The 15008-nt window shown below is 40.0% G+C and overlaps 1 protein-coding gene across 1 annotated transcript in view; it reads left to right on the top strand.

Moving 5' to 3' along the window:
* Nucleotides 1–15008, top strand: part of LOC149238893 (protein transport protein SEC23 E-like) — a 345793-nt gene that overhangs the window by 57217 nt on the left and 273568 nt on the right. Inside the window, 1 exon segment of the mRNA XM_089373218.1 lies at nucleotides 3801–3962. Within this exon segment, the coding sequence (XP_089229344.1) occupies nucleotides 3801–3962 (162 nt within the window).

The following is a 15008-nucleotide window of genomic DNA, read 5'->3' as shown; positions in this document are numbered from 1 at the left end:
TGGGTTTTCCCCTTGGAGAGGTTTTGCCCTGGCTTGGAGCCTATATCTCGTGTTCATTTTTGTATGGCTTTGATCTTCATTGTTTTGGCATTTATTTGATGATAAGAACATAAACATAAAAAAGAAAAGGAAGAACACATTATCACAAATAACTGTCATGGATGGAAAAGATGAATTAAATGCTGCCCTAACTGATTTTCCAACACCCACCACTCCACAAGTAATTACAATCAGCGTGAGGGTCTTCTCTATCACAAGTGGAAATTTGGACCCAGGAAAACAGAACAAATAGACTGTAGTTAGACATTAGTCTTAAACTAGTTACAGTTAGAAGAATTGGATTTCTGAATTTTGGCATTACACCCAAAGTATACTGGGGATTTGTGCGGAGAATCAATCTACTGTTTTGTGGGCATTCAGCCTAACTTCTGCGGGTTTTCTGAAGGATTATATCACTGTCAGTAATATAGAACAAGTGCTATACTGTGTAACATTGGTTGAATCTACTGTCCAATGGCTTATTGAAGTTTGTTTGAAGAATTATAGTACTGCTGAAGATCCTTATATTGTGCATTACATAGACAGGTGCCCACTATGAATAAATAAACTTGTCCTGTTATTGACTTATTGGAAAACCTTAGAAAAACATAAACCTTAGGGCAAGAAAATCCCCCTACGACACTACATACTTTTCCAATCATGTGCTAGTGCAGTTGACACTCACTACCACCCAATACTGCTTCCAAGTGGAGCCGAATGAAACCTTCTTTATGAAGTTTTAGTTAGCTTATTTGCACCTTGCACTTTAATCCCATGACCTTCTTCAGATAAGACACATGAAAGACTGCATGAATCTTGGAGTGGATTGGAAGCACCAACTTGTAGGCCACTTCTCCAATGCGCTAGATGATATTATAGGGTCCATAGAATTTTTGTGCTAATTTCTCAGGTATTTTGTCTTTGGGTGATGATTGTTTATAGGGTTGAAGACTTGAGAGTATAGAGAGGATGTGGGTGCATTCAAGTTTAGAGTGCAGGGTCAGCATTGGAAGTTTGCCATGAATGTAGCTTCAGTATAGTGCCAAACTTCCTCTTGAATGACAATGTTCCTCGTAAAGTGGTGATGATTTTGATTTTCCCTGCTACAAACACCAAACAATTGTTTCAGTGGGATTTAAATTTATGTAGTTTTAACTTTCACTTATACTAATAGCTTACATATAATCAGAAATCAACTGAATCCGTTGAAATATTGGGCTAACCAGCATCTACGTTGAAACATTAATTTTTCCTAAAGTAGAATCTTTTTTAACCTGTTCTTTTCTTTCAAGAAATGCATCATATATCACTTCATGGAACAAAGAGTTACACAAATCGAACAACAGGTTTACAACGAAATTCCCTTCCCAATAAAGCCAGAAATGCTAACATGTGATCCTGTGCCTCACTAGATAGGGACCAAATTTCTTTACAGGAAAGCATGCTAACAAGTGATCCCGGTTTTACACACAAAACAAATTCATGCATAAAAAGCTTCAATTTCCCTCTACTAAAAGGAGCTGGTTCTGCATGAAAAGTAGCCTCTCCCTGGATTTCCATGGAGATCCCATAACGGACAGCCAAACTGTGCACCAATAAAATTTTCAACTGTCCCTAATCATCCAAGTGTTCCCAACGAGAGGGCCTTTGCAAGAAATCAGGGCAGTGAAAAATGGCTATATTCAGCCTAAAACCATGCCCATTGTGTCTTGGCTGAAAGGCATCCCAGAAGACATTGTCAACCATTTCATCTCTTCCACAAAGCTTACATGCAACATTTATAACATCAACTGGACAGCCAAACCTTGGTAGAGTGCAAGTTACCCCAATACTTTGTGCTTGAAGGAATTGAGATTTCCAAATAGATTGGCATCTCCTTAATCAGTGTGCTGTAGAACCTCTCACCCTGAACTTTTGTGCAAGTGTGGATCTAGTTTGGACATCGGAGGTGTCTTAGAAGGTCATAAAACCCCATTTCCATGTAGTTATGGAAGGCTTCCCGCCGCTACATTTCCAATCTCTCCAGATAGGTTCTGACCTAAACTGTTTATTTTGTTAGGTAAAGCTTTCTCATACATATTTCAAAGCTCTATGATTGTGCTGAGACGTGCTTCTACAGTCCAGTATGAAGGAGATGTATAATTGCATGCTGTTTGTGCTAAAAGCCACTTTCTACGACCCATTATGAAGATGTGTAACTCTGTGCTCAATGTGGAGCTGACACGTTCTTTTAGAAAAAAAAAATATATCAATGTTGGGCTGAAGTAAAAAATGAAATATATATATATCAAAAGAAAACAAATTTATCAAAGATTGAGACATCTCTGTGGTTTGCAGCTCACATAGTAGCTAAGGGGAAAGTTACTAAAAGTTATGACAGCTTCAAATGAAATATTGGCGAAAATAACATTCTTGATCCATCAAGTAAAAACTATCTCAAGCATTTCTATAGAGTAATTGGTCACTTGCAGTGGAAACAGTAACCAGAATATAGAAGTGACCTTGATTGCATATTTAATACCTTTTTATATGGTTGTACGTGGTGATTTGGAAGACACAAAAGAGCTGAGTGATAGAGTTTATAGTCAATCAAGGATTTTACTGCCTGTGGATAAATCGTTAGCTGAAAACCTTAAATTTTGGAGAATTGACTCTAAAGCTCAAGTGCTTCTCAACAGTCACTGGTCAGTTGCAAAGCAAACAAGAAGTAGACAGTAGAACTAGCCTCAATTCCAGAAGAGGCATGTGAAACAGTGATAAAGTTTGCTGTCAATTATGTGCATGGGTAATAGAAATTTTGCATTCGAACTGCATTCAAAAAAGTTAAAAACACCTTTGAGATAAATATGTACACAGTGCATCTAAACCATTTCAGCTAACTAACTCTGTGGTCATAAGGACACCTAACTGCTGCTGAAGTTAACAAAGAATGCCTATCAATGTAATGACCAATAACAAAGGAGAATGTAAAGTATGATTCTCCCAACCAAAAAAAAAAAGTTTCAAAAATAATAATCAAACAATCTCCTGTGGTGTAGAGAAGTTATAAAAACTTTTGAAACGTGTAGATTTGCGCATGTGCAAAGACTAGCAAATCATTTGATATATTTTTGATGTGTCCACCCCTGACTGGAACCAGCATAAATCCATCTTAGCTCTGGATCTATCAGACATCAAGAGGGATCAAATCTGTGGAGTGAAAGCCTGCCACAAGTTTTACTCCCTCAAAAAGGTTTGCACCTTGATGGATTTGATTGCTCTTGGTGCTTGATAGATCAAGAGTTCAGATGGATCTACCTGGATGGGTAGTGTGCACTGTTAAAATCGAAGTACTTCATCGACTTCTTTACAGGCGATGCTCTCATCTAGCCAAAAATGAAAATTAGGGTGTACTCCAGCAAACTAACTAAAGCCAATTTGCACCAGGTCCATTGGATTTACACTTTGTTTGTTTCAACTCACATCCACACATATCCCAGCTATTATAATTTTGTAAATCTGATGTTTGCTTTTGGTTGACATGTGTCTTTTACAGTGGAATTTTGATTTGCTTGAAGTATAGATCTTTTGCAAGCCAATTTATGAGGCTGTTACGGCTATTACTTAATCTGCCTTTTTGCTTATAAATTCAGCTTTAGAAAGGTCTGTCTTACCAGCACTATCCATTGATGGTGTAATGAATTTCTTTAAATTTTTTGAAGCTGCTTGCTGCAGTAAATTTTTAATGATTGGAAAAATGATTTTATATTGTATTGTTGCAGATTGTGTCTAAATATCAGTCAGAACCAATACGCTCTCACAAGGACCTCAACAAAGATGCTGCTCCTTATTATCATAAAGCAGTCAAATTTTATGAAGGACTTGCGAAGCAACTTGTCAATCAGGGTCATGTTCTAGATCTTTTTGCATGTGCTCTCGATCAGGTTTGTGAAGCTACCATGTACCATTAATTGCTATCTATTATCTTTTTCTTGACTGTTCATTCAAGTTTGTCTTTTAGCCTGTTAATGTATATTGGAAGTACCTGTTATTTTTAATTTGTTTCTTTTGAACAATGAGAAATTCAATTAAGTTTTTAAATTCAAGGGACATAATATATCTGTGACGAGTAATTTCATCAGGGACTCCATCTAAATGAGCATTAAGAACCCGTTGAATATTTCTTTTCAAAAGATTGAGTGTATATGAAATTAGAAACATGCTTTTGGCAAATAATAAATATATTTGAAAGGGTATGTTCCTTTCACTGCTACAACCATGCCTTGAAACATCATGGAATAAATTTGAGGCTTTGCTATGGCTGGTGCCTTGATTTATAATTATAGCATATAGTTTTTTCTAAGGAAAGCCTCTTGAATCCCCTCCTGTGCCTCAGAATATCCAGATGGAGGGTAGCTCAACCACCAGCCACAATAGCGGCTGGTAACACCAATGGATTTGACGAGATTTGAAGCTGTGACCTCCCTGTTGGCAACATGCCTTGGGTGGATGGTTCAAACGATTGAGCTAACTCTTGGGGATTCCTATGGCATATTTGTTAAGACTTTTCTTATTATATTTTATTTACTGATCTAAGTCACCTGGTACATGTTTGTGTTCAAATTCGACGACAATGGAATTCGATAAAAAATTGCCATGTTCCAAATCTCTGATAAAATTATTAAATTCAAATATATGTGTGTGTGTATGAAATTCTTAATTGTAACTCATGAAATTATTGCTAAGTCATATAATTCACATTTTTAATATATAATAAAATAATGTATATAAAATTGTAAATATATTATTTGTTAAGTTTAATAAATATATTAAATAACATATATAATTTTATATTAAAAAATATATAAATGTAATAACATAACCTAAATTGATAATAACAAATAGCAAAAGTAAATCTCATATGAAAAGGATTTATGTTACATTAATATAATTTTATTCATTAAGACTACGTTATAAATTAAAATTACAGATATATCATCACTAATCAGAGCAGTAAGCTCTCTCGCAAACAAATTCCTTCAACCTTAATCACATTACAGAGAATTTTTGCATCGGTCAAAATGCAACCAGAACGGACCAAGACATTTGCATCAGCTATTCTGAGATATTCTGTGACCCATCCATGCACATGGGCTAGTGTGTAGGGGCATCCTGGCAGTGGAAACCATTTTGACATTGTACTATACAGCTGGCAACACAGCTCTTGTAGGCTGTGAGCATATTTCTGAAGTCAACTATTGCATATACAAACGATTCATAAAAACAAACTAAAATTAATTATGAAACAACAGTTCAGTTGATAAGTGAACTAAATTCGCCAAACCTTGTCGAATTTGTGTGATTGCTGATTAAATGCGCTGAATTTTGAACTATATCCTATGTTTGGTGAGAACAGTGACTATGGTACTGATCCACACTTGCCCTGATTAATATAACAGCATGATCCATTGTAGCTTGAAGGCCCTTTGGCCATTGTAATTTCATTTTTGCTCGAGGTGTCTGCATTCTTCCTGTGTGGGTTTGTTTTAATATATTTTTTTGACAGTAATATTATAAGCAAAAGCTGCAGCAATGCTCACAGCAGAAGTACAATATAGTCTGTCTCAAAACAGTACATAGGAAGACCAAAGAGACTGACTACCAGCGGTAAGCTGTACAACATAAGTAGTTTCAGATACTGTACAACATAAGTAGTTTCAGATACAAAACTGTCCAAAAAAGTCAATAGTGTAGATTTGACAGGACAGGCCTAAAGGCCTATGAACTTTATAATACATATAAACTTATTGGAGAGCATTTTGACTGGTGGCTTCATCCGCTACTTCCTTGGCTGAGTCCGAGGCTTGCATGACGAATTCTAGATTCTTCGGGAGTTGATGGTGTGATGTCCTCAACGAATTGAGGACCAATGGACTTAGTAGCCTATTCGTTCCCGTAGGCTATAGTCCTTCAAAAAGGGGATAAAACCCAAAACACCCATTGTTGGGCAAGTTTTGGGTAAGCTGGGCGAAAAAACGCAAATCTGGGGCTTTAAGTAAAACACAGTCAGCCAATTAAGAAAGTGAAACCACTTAAGGAAGTCTATAAATAAAAGAGGATTGGATTCATTTGGGGGTATCAATGTGGATCATTTTATCTGTTTTTGAGCTTTGGCTCTGGGGGTTTGTCAATTTCGGTGGTGAAAGATTCCACCCTAGTTGACTTATCTTCTCTTTTTCTCTCTGTTCTGGCACAGGAAGTCTATGAAGGGAAAACAAATCTTTCGGAGCTTGGTTTCCTCTATTGAAAAGGATTTTGTATGGGTTAGAGAAATCTCTCTTCACTTCTGTGCAGTGCACAGGTGTCTTTCCTGAGACAGCGAGTCAGTCTGGGTATCGTTTCTGTGACAGCGAGACCCCTGGGCATGATTTTCTGTCACAGCGAGTCATCTTGGCATCATTTCCTGAGACAGCGAGTTCATCTGGGCATAAATTTCTGAGACAGCGAGCTTTCTGGGTATAATTATTGACTCAGTGAGTCTCCTGGGCATGATCTCTGAGACAGCGAATCCTTCTGCCATCATTTCTGAGACAGTGAATCCTTCTGGGCTTCATTTCTGTAACAGCAAGTCCTTTTGGGCACAATTTCTGATACAGGGAGTTCTTTCTTGACACAGCGGGTTCTTTTGGACACCATTTCTGTGACAGCGAGGTCTTTGGTAGCTGCAGTTTTGATCCAGGCCAGTGCGTTAGGGCTGCGGTGGTATTTGGACCAGGTCAGCGAGGTATCTTGTGAAGCTGAGTGTGCCAAGCGAGTGCTCCTGTGTTGACATGCTGGGCTGATAAGTGGTTACAAACACCTTTCTGTAGCACGCTGCCTGTGAGGGCACTACTACCATTCAGGAAAGAAGTACTTAGGATTTTATTGCATTAATTTTGCAGGATCTGTCATTTATGTTCAATTGTTTTCTAAAGTATTGATTAGAGGGATTTTGAAGTACCATTGGGATACTGGGGTTTGGAACCAGATGTTGTAAATTCTCATGAATTTATGTTGAAATTGCACTGCTGAGTTTGAAACTTACTGTCTTTTGGCAAATTGGTTATTACTGTTGAAAAACAAAAGTTGTACAAGACTGCAATTAATCATTTAAAAATCTGAGTGACATGGCACACTTGTATCACAAACCCTAGCAACGAAACTAGGGCAAAATTTTTTGCTGGCAAACTACAGTGGTATAAGAACAAAAACATCCTGCCAGATTTTGAGTAAATGAAAGTTTATGCTCCCTGAAGACACCAGCAACATCACTGTAAGGAAGAGGAGGAACTGGAATACCCATTGTTCCGCTATGGAGACAAGGTAGAGCATGAGCTTGGTATTTTACTCCAAGAATTGATACAAGGGCAACAACAGATCCATTAACAGCTGCACCAACAAGGGCAACAAATGATTCAAAGGCAGCAACAGATAGCTCAAGTTTTGACCCAAGAGAAACAACAAATCACGATGCTGATCGCTCACCTCACTGGCCAGCCAAATGTCGCTGCCACCAACAAGACTACAATAAAAGGAAGTGGGAGCCATAATCCGGTTCCATCTAACAACCAAGCCAACAGCAGGAAGAGTAGCTGGCCACTTCTACCACAATTTACAGATAATCAAGTGCCAGCAGGCCAGGAAGCAATTGAACCAAATCAACTCCTTAATAACTATGCTCAGGACTATGCAAGATTGGAGGAGAATACTCGAGCAGCTATGTCCTTCAACGAGTACAGTAACTTCCGGTACTGGAATAGACCCCGAGGACAGCCCAATGGAGAGCTAGCACGCAAGGTAAGTAAACTCCCTTTACCTTCATTTGATGGATCATCTAAATGTTCAGCATGGGTGCAAAACTTGGATACCTATTTCAGGCTCAACCCAATGGTGAAAACTGATGCTATTCAATTTGCCACACTACATCTGGAAGGAGACGCCCATGAATGGTGGTACCATGGTTTAGTCACCTTGGGGCATGCAAATATTGTCTCTTACGAAGAATTTACACAACGCTTGATAGATAGGTTTGGCCGAAGACACCCAAACATCTATTTTAGCCTTTAGGGAATTAGCCATGATCAAACAAATAGGGTCACTAGAAGATTTCATTGCAGAATTTGAGAGGATAGCAGTAATGGTGACATGCATATCAAAAGAAAGGTTAGTCATATAGAAGCTTTGGCTGAGTCACTACCAGGTTGGGTTAGGGCATTTAAACTGTCCGCTTTCCAAGATGTAGTCAAGAAGGCTTGGGATATGAGCAACGCATCTATGACATCTAAAGCCCCAACCAAACCTTCCATTCCAGAGAAAGGAAGATTTCCCAACAAGGAGCCGAAGAGACAGGTTAGATGATGCAACCCGAAATGAGCTCAGATAGAAAAAACTATGCTTCACATGCAGGGACCCATGGGAACCAGGGCATCGTTGTATGGGAAAGGGAAAAAATCACTACATAGAAGTCGCATCCGATGATGAGGAAGAGGAAGAAGAAACACCTACACCAGTTGAAGAAGGACCACCGCAAAAGGAGGCTAAAGAAGAGGAACCCGACAATCCTAAGAGCTACCCCAAGAGGAAGCGAAAGCAAAAGAGTAGATCAACGGAGGGAAGAAGCCTCGACCACAAGTCAAGATTGCAACCCTTTTTGGCACACCCAGGTATTACACATTCAAAATAAGACAAGTTGTCAAAGGACAACGTATCATCGCATTGATGGACGGAGGAGCCACACACAATTTTATCGATGCAACACTCAGTCAAGAGAGGGCTCCCTATAGAAGAATTTGAAGGCCTTGATGTGATAGTTGCGGATGGGTACAACTTGGACTACACTCGAATGATTCCAGGTTTGAGTGTGACCCTCAGTAATTATACTTTTACTAGTGATTTTTATGTGATTGACCTGGTCGATCTCAATATGGTTTTGGGGGTTCAGTAGCTATATTCATTGGGAAGACACACTATGGATTACCAAGCTCTGGAAATGGAGTTTAAAGCTCCAAATGGCAGCAAGGTAGTCTTGAGGGGCATGGCAAATGGCGGTCCACAGGTTGTCTCAACCAGAAGAATGGAAGCAATATTCAGACATGGTGATATAGATCATGCAACGAACTGCAAGATCGTAAGTCAGAAGCCTCCTAGTGAGGACAAAACACAGTGTGCCACAAAAATTCAGCAAATGTTGAACATAGGTAGGACCGTAGGTGTTTGACAACATTCCTCTAGGATTGCTGCCCAAAAGAGGGTTTGAGCACACTATTGAGTTGGAGGAAGGAGCTAAACCTGTGATAACCACACCATATTGGCATCCGAAGAAGTTCAAGGACGAGATAGAAAAGACCATCTAGGAATTGTTGGCCATGGGACATATCCAACCCAACTCAAGCCCGTTTGCATCACCCATGGTTTTGGTGAAGAAGAAGGATGGCACATGGAGAATGTGCATTGATTACCGGCCACTTAACAAGAAGACCATCAAAAACAGGAATCCCATTCCTCGGATCAATGAATTATTGGATGAGCTACATGGAGCAGCATATTCTCGAAGATCAAGCTACGGTCCGGATATCATCAAATTTGAGTTTGGGAGGAAGACGTGCCAAAAACAACATTCTGATGACACTATGGACACTTCGAATTTCTGGTTATGCCATTTGGGCTAACCAACACCCCCGCCACATTCCAATCATGCATAATAACATTTTCAATAGGTAGATAAGGAAGTTTTTGTTGGTATTCTTTGATGACCCTCCTCAGCTATAGTAAGACATGGGATGATCATTTGGGACACTTGGATAAGATTTTGAGCATCATGCAGGAAAAATCTCTTTATGCCAAGGCATCAAAATGCGAGTTTGGGTTGACGAAGATTCTTTATTTAGGGCATATGATCAACGCATAGAGTCCACCAAGAGAAGATCCAGGCAATAATGGATTGGCCTACACCTAAAACAATAACAAAGTTACGAGGGTTTCGTGGGCTCTGCAGCTACTATTGGCGATTTGTTAAAAGGGTTCTTTGAGTTAAATGTGCCCTTGATAGATTTGACAAAAAGGGGGGCATTCAGGTGGACAGAAACAACTGACAAGGAATTTAACAAGCTCAAAGGAATAATGAGCTTGTGTCTAGTACTAGCTCTTCCTCCCTTTGGCCAACCATTTATATTAGAGTGCGATGCGTCCGGAGAGGGAATAGGGGTTGTCTTAATGTAGAAAGGTCATCCGATCGCATTTGAAAGTCAAAATCTAGAAGATACAAAAAAATTACTCCATATATGACAAAGAGATGCTGGCCATCATGAACGCATTGGCAAAGTTCAGAAAATATCTGGTGGGTAACAGGTTCATAGTCAGGACAAACCACAATATCCTGCAACATTTCTTGGGACAAAGGGACCTAAACGAAAGACAACAAAAATGTTTAAGCATACAATTTTGACATTGAATATGTAAAGAGGAAGAAAAACGTGGTGGTCGATGCACTTTCCAAGAAACCAACAACTTGTACCTTCATGGAGCTCCCGAAAGATTGGAAGGCACACCTCTCCGCTGAGTATGCCATGAACTAGTTTGCTTGCGTGCTATTCTAGAGGATTATCTAGGATGACAGGTACAAAATAGTTGATGAAGTTATTTACTATAAAGATAGGATATATCTCCAGAATCTACACTTAAGGAGAAAATTATGAAGGTTACACATGATATTCCTTCAGCCGAACATCGGGGGTTCTTCAAGACATATCATCAGATCTGAGAACGATTCTCATGGAAAGGGCTCATGGAAGATGTGATGAAGTACGTCATGGAATGCATGACATGTCAACAAAATAAGTTTGAGCATACACCTCCTGCAAGTCTTCTCTGACCTCTACCCATTCTAGAACAAAAATGGAAGAGCATATTGATGGATTTTATCATAGGATTACCCAAAGCATAGGGAAAGGATTGCATATACACAGTGGTGGAAAGATTGACTAAATTTGCACATTTCTTTGTTATCTCAGTAGATTACTTGGCCAAACAAGTGGCAAAACTCTTCTTCAAAGAAGTCTTTAGACTACATGGGTTGCCAAAGAATATATAGTCAGTGATCGTGATAGTAGATTTATGGGTGCATTTTGGCAGGAGCTTTTTAGACTAGTGGGAACTGAATTGACCCCTAGCACTAGCTATCACCGACAAACTGACGACCAAACAAAAATTGTGAATAAGTGGATTGAAGGGTATTTGCGCAACTATGTGACAGGTCAACGGAAGGCATGGATCAAGTGGTTGTACCTTGGGGAGCATTGCTACAACACTACCTACCACCTATCCATTGGAATGACACCCTTCAAGGCTCTATATGGGTATGATGCACCTTCATTCATCGACATAATCTTTGGAGACAACAGGGCGCCCTTTGCCAAGGACTATATACAGGAGAGTTAGGACATTCTCAGGGTACTCAAGGGGGATATTTAGGTTGCTCAGAATCGACAGAAGATGTACGTAGACCAACATCGGACATAACGCAGTTTTGAGGTAGGAGATCTTGTTTTCTTGCGATTGTAGCCTTATAGACAATCTACACTCAATAAGAGCAGGGTAGAGAAATTGAGGCCAAGGTTTTATGGACCTTACAAAATTCTCTGAAGAGTGGGTGAAGTGGCATATGAGTTGGAGCTACCGAGTGATAGTAGAATCCACAATGTATTCCATGTATCGTGCCTCAAGAAGGCTGTAGGCCAACAGGCCACCACCTCTGTTGTGCTGCCCCCATTAGATGATGAAGGACAATTAGAGTTGATTCTGGAGACGATCATGGTTGTTCAGGAAAATAAGTTGTTAATTTTAGTTAACAATGGCATGTTCTATGCTTGCAACAATTACTTCAATGCCTTTAGTTAGCCTAATGACAATTTCCAATAGCAATCACATTAACCTTGACATTGACAGTAACTGTAGATAGAACATAAACAATAAAAGCGGAAGACAAGCCAAGACAAGAGAACACAAGGATTTGGCAAATGCCAGGGAAAAACCCCAAGATTGAGAAAACCTTTTGATCATTTCTTATTATAAATATCAAATGTTCAATAGAGAGAGAGAGTACAATAAAATCAATATTGACTTGCCAATAGATGATCAAAACCACTGTCCAAAACAACCTAGTCAATCTGTGATTTTCCTACTTCCAATTAGCAGCAATCAATAACCCTAACCAAAGAGTCAACACAGCAACAAACAATCCTCAATGTAGCTTGATCAAACCCAGTCAAACTCGGCTTCCTTTGCTGGTCAAAGTTGGCCTAAAACAATCAACAAAACAATGGTCAACCTAAAGTCAACCTTGCAATTAACTTAAGTCAAACAACCCAGAAAATCTCGATATTTGTGCCAATGAATGCGGCCTCGCCAAATAGAAAGTTTCCCACAAAAATCGCAGTCAAACTCAGTCAAACAACCCTTGGTCAACGTTGGTCAAACCCTACATTAGTTCTGAAATTCAGCCTCCTGAAATTTGTCCTCTTTCAACCACATGTGTGAGAGAAGAAGAGCTGCTTCTGCAATTTGTAAGACCCAATTAGATGAGGAGAGAGAAATGATGAGTTGTGATGATGCCAAATGAGGTTGGAGCTCTCTCTTATTTCTACAAGTCATTGAGGGTCAAGAGACATGTCCATTGGGCTTCATGAGCCTACATGATGATGTGGCTAACCTTGACAATTTGCACGTGTGGCTTGACCTCAAAAACATATTTCTCCTTGTCCAAATTTGATGATGCTTAGGTCGATTTTGGTCCTCTTGAAAAGAGGAATTTAATGCAATAATCATCTCCATCAAATGAGTTGTCCAAAGTGGAATTTGGCCCTAGTTGTCAATTTTAACACTCCCTTTCAACTAGGGAGAATTCCACTTGCCAATCCATCATGTCAACCTGTCATAATGATCCATCTCTGAATCTCATCTCAACTTTGTTGAACATTGATATAGATAATGAATAAGAATCGATCGAGAGTGAGTCACAAGACCTTACCACTCTTCACTGACAAAAGTCAGTCCACATAACTAGGGGTAGAACCCCAATCAGAATTTACCTCAAGTGATCAAGTTGTTGAACACCATGCATCCCAGACATAGGGAGTACGACAATACACGATGCGTCCACCTGTAGTGCTATGGTCCCTATCCACTTTTCCCAACTCATTGGCTAGACGAGAGGTACTTCCTATGAGTCTCAGACTACATGGGTAGGATGTACGCTAGGGCACCCGTAGGAGAAGGTGAACCACTCATTCTGTGCATCATCAGCTATAGGGGAAGGTGAACCATTCACCCTATGCTCTCATATATCATCATGGGGTATCAGTGATCACAGGGGTGTGAAAATTCCAATATGGAATCATATTGCAGCAACTGGTATTATTTCTCCTAATCGTTAATTAATTTAACAATTTATATGCTACGACAAATATCGAAATAAAATAAAATACTGCAGAAAAATAATGCACTGGAAACTAAGAAGTGCTAGCACACACACATAAATGATAAAATATGAGACAATTATTTTTTGGACAAATGTCCCTGGAAAAACCCAACTTGGGAAAACCAGTGCCGTAGTGAGGGTTTTTATTATTATGTAGCAGTGAAAATCTGAGTACACCTTGTGCTGATTTTTGTGTAGCTTGGGAGGTACTCCAAGCCCTAGGGTTCAGGGTTTGGAGGGCAAAGCGCCACAAGAGTCACTTGTGGGCTTGGAACCCATGCTTCGGGTTTTGCACCAATCGTGTTTGGGGCATTTCCAACGCTTTGAGAATTGCCGAATTTTGAGTTGTCCTTAGTGAGATATGAATTTTTGAATTGTTGGGTTGACACCATAAGAGTCAAGGTCGACTTGAGCTTAGTAAGCTTCCTTGACAGTCGGACAACCCTTAGATGACGTTTTGGAGGAGCCCTCTTATGTGTATAAATAAGAGGCGAGGAGGAGGCATCTGAGCATCCATTTGGTGCAACACAAGGCAGGCTGCAGCAGAAAGGCTCGTAGATGAGAAGGATTACCTTTGTTGAAGGCTGCAGCTAGGAGGCAAGAACAACGAGGTAGAGGGATTGTTTTAGGGCTCGTTTCAGGGTGATCGAGCAATTGTTTGAGGGCTGAGGTACTGGATTGGAGGTCGAGTTTCAACAGAGGTAAACGCTAGTCTGTTTGGGGGCATAAATGAGGTAAGGAGAGATTGTTTGGGTGGGATGTTAGGTAACAACAAGGACTGTGGTAGGTTGCAGCCCTAACCACCTCAACACAAGGTAGCGTGGGAGGTTTTGGGGCTGCAAGGTGCCCATAACAACAACCCACAATGGGAGCACCTTACCTTGCCTAGGCTACAACAAAAGAAGGGTTGTTTGTGTGGGTATTTAAAGACTGTTGCAGCGTGAACATTCCCTAACCAGGGACAACAGTACAATCGAATTGGAACAACAATTGTGTCATGTGTTGGGTCAAAAATTTGATCGGTTTTGGATCAGTTTGTTGAGTAGCCTGTGGGAGCCAAGTGTTGGAGTTGTCTTTAGCAAGAAGAAACTCCAACTAGGTTAAGATCTTGTAGTGATTGTATTGGGTGCCATTGGTCTGGTGGAGGGCAGCGTGTTGGCTACCCAAAGTAGCCCTAAACAAGATATCTTGAAGTGACAAAGAAGAGTTGAAGGTTGGGTGAAGATTGGTGCTGAAAGTGCAACACTTTGATGGACAAAAGTGACTGCTAGCCTGGCAGATTGGAGCTCGGGAATTGGCCAGCCTAGAGAGCAGATTGGATCAACCCGTGTACATGCAGCAAAAGTGACTTGCAACAGTGTTAGGTGGCAACCCTCCTGGAGTCTTGATGTGTTGTCCTTTGAAGGACTAAGGGGTAGCTAGTGAGCAGTACGGGAGCGAAGGACCAACAAGACAAGATACGACATAGAAGCTGCAA

The sequence above is a fragment of the Pinus tabuliformis genome, chromosome 8, assembly GCF_031772625.1.
Source record: "Pinus tabuliformis cultivar Carrire ecotype Pingquan chromosome 8, CPIR1, whole genome shotgun sequence".
Taxonomy (NCBI): domain Eukaryota; kingdom Viridiplantae; phylum Streptophyta; class Pinopsida; order Pinales; family Pinaceae; genus Pinus; species Pinus tabuliformis.
The sequence above is the reverse complement of the archived record's forward strand: the minus strand, read 5'-3'. Positions and strand labels throughout refer to the sequence as shown.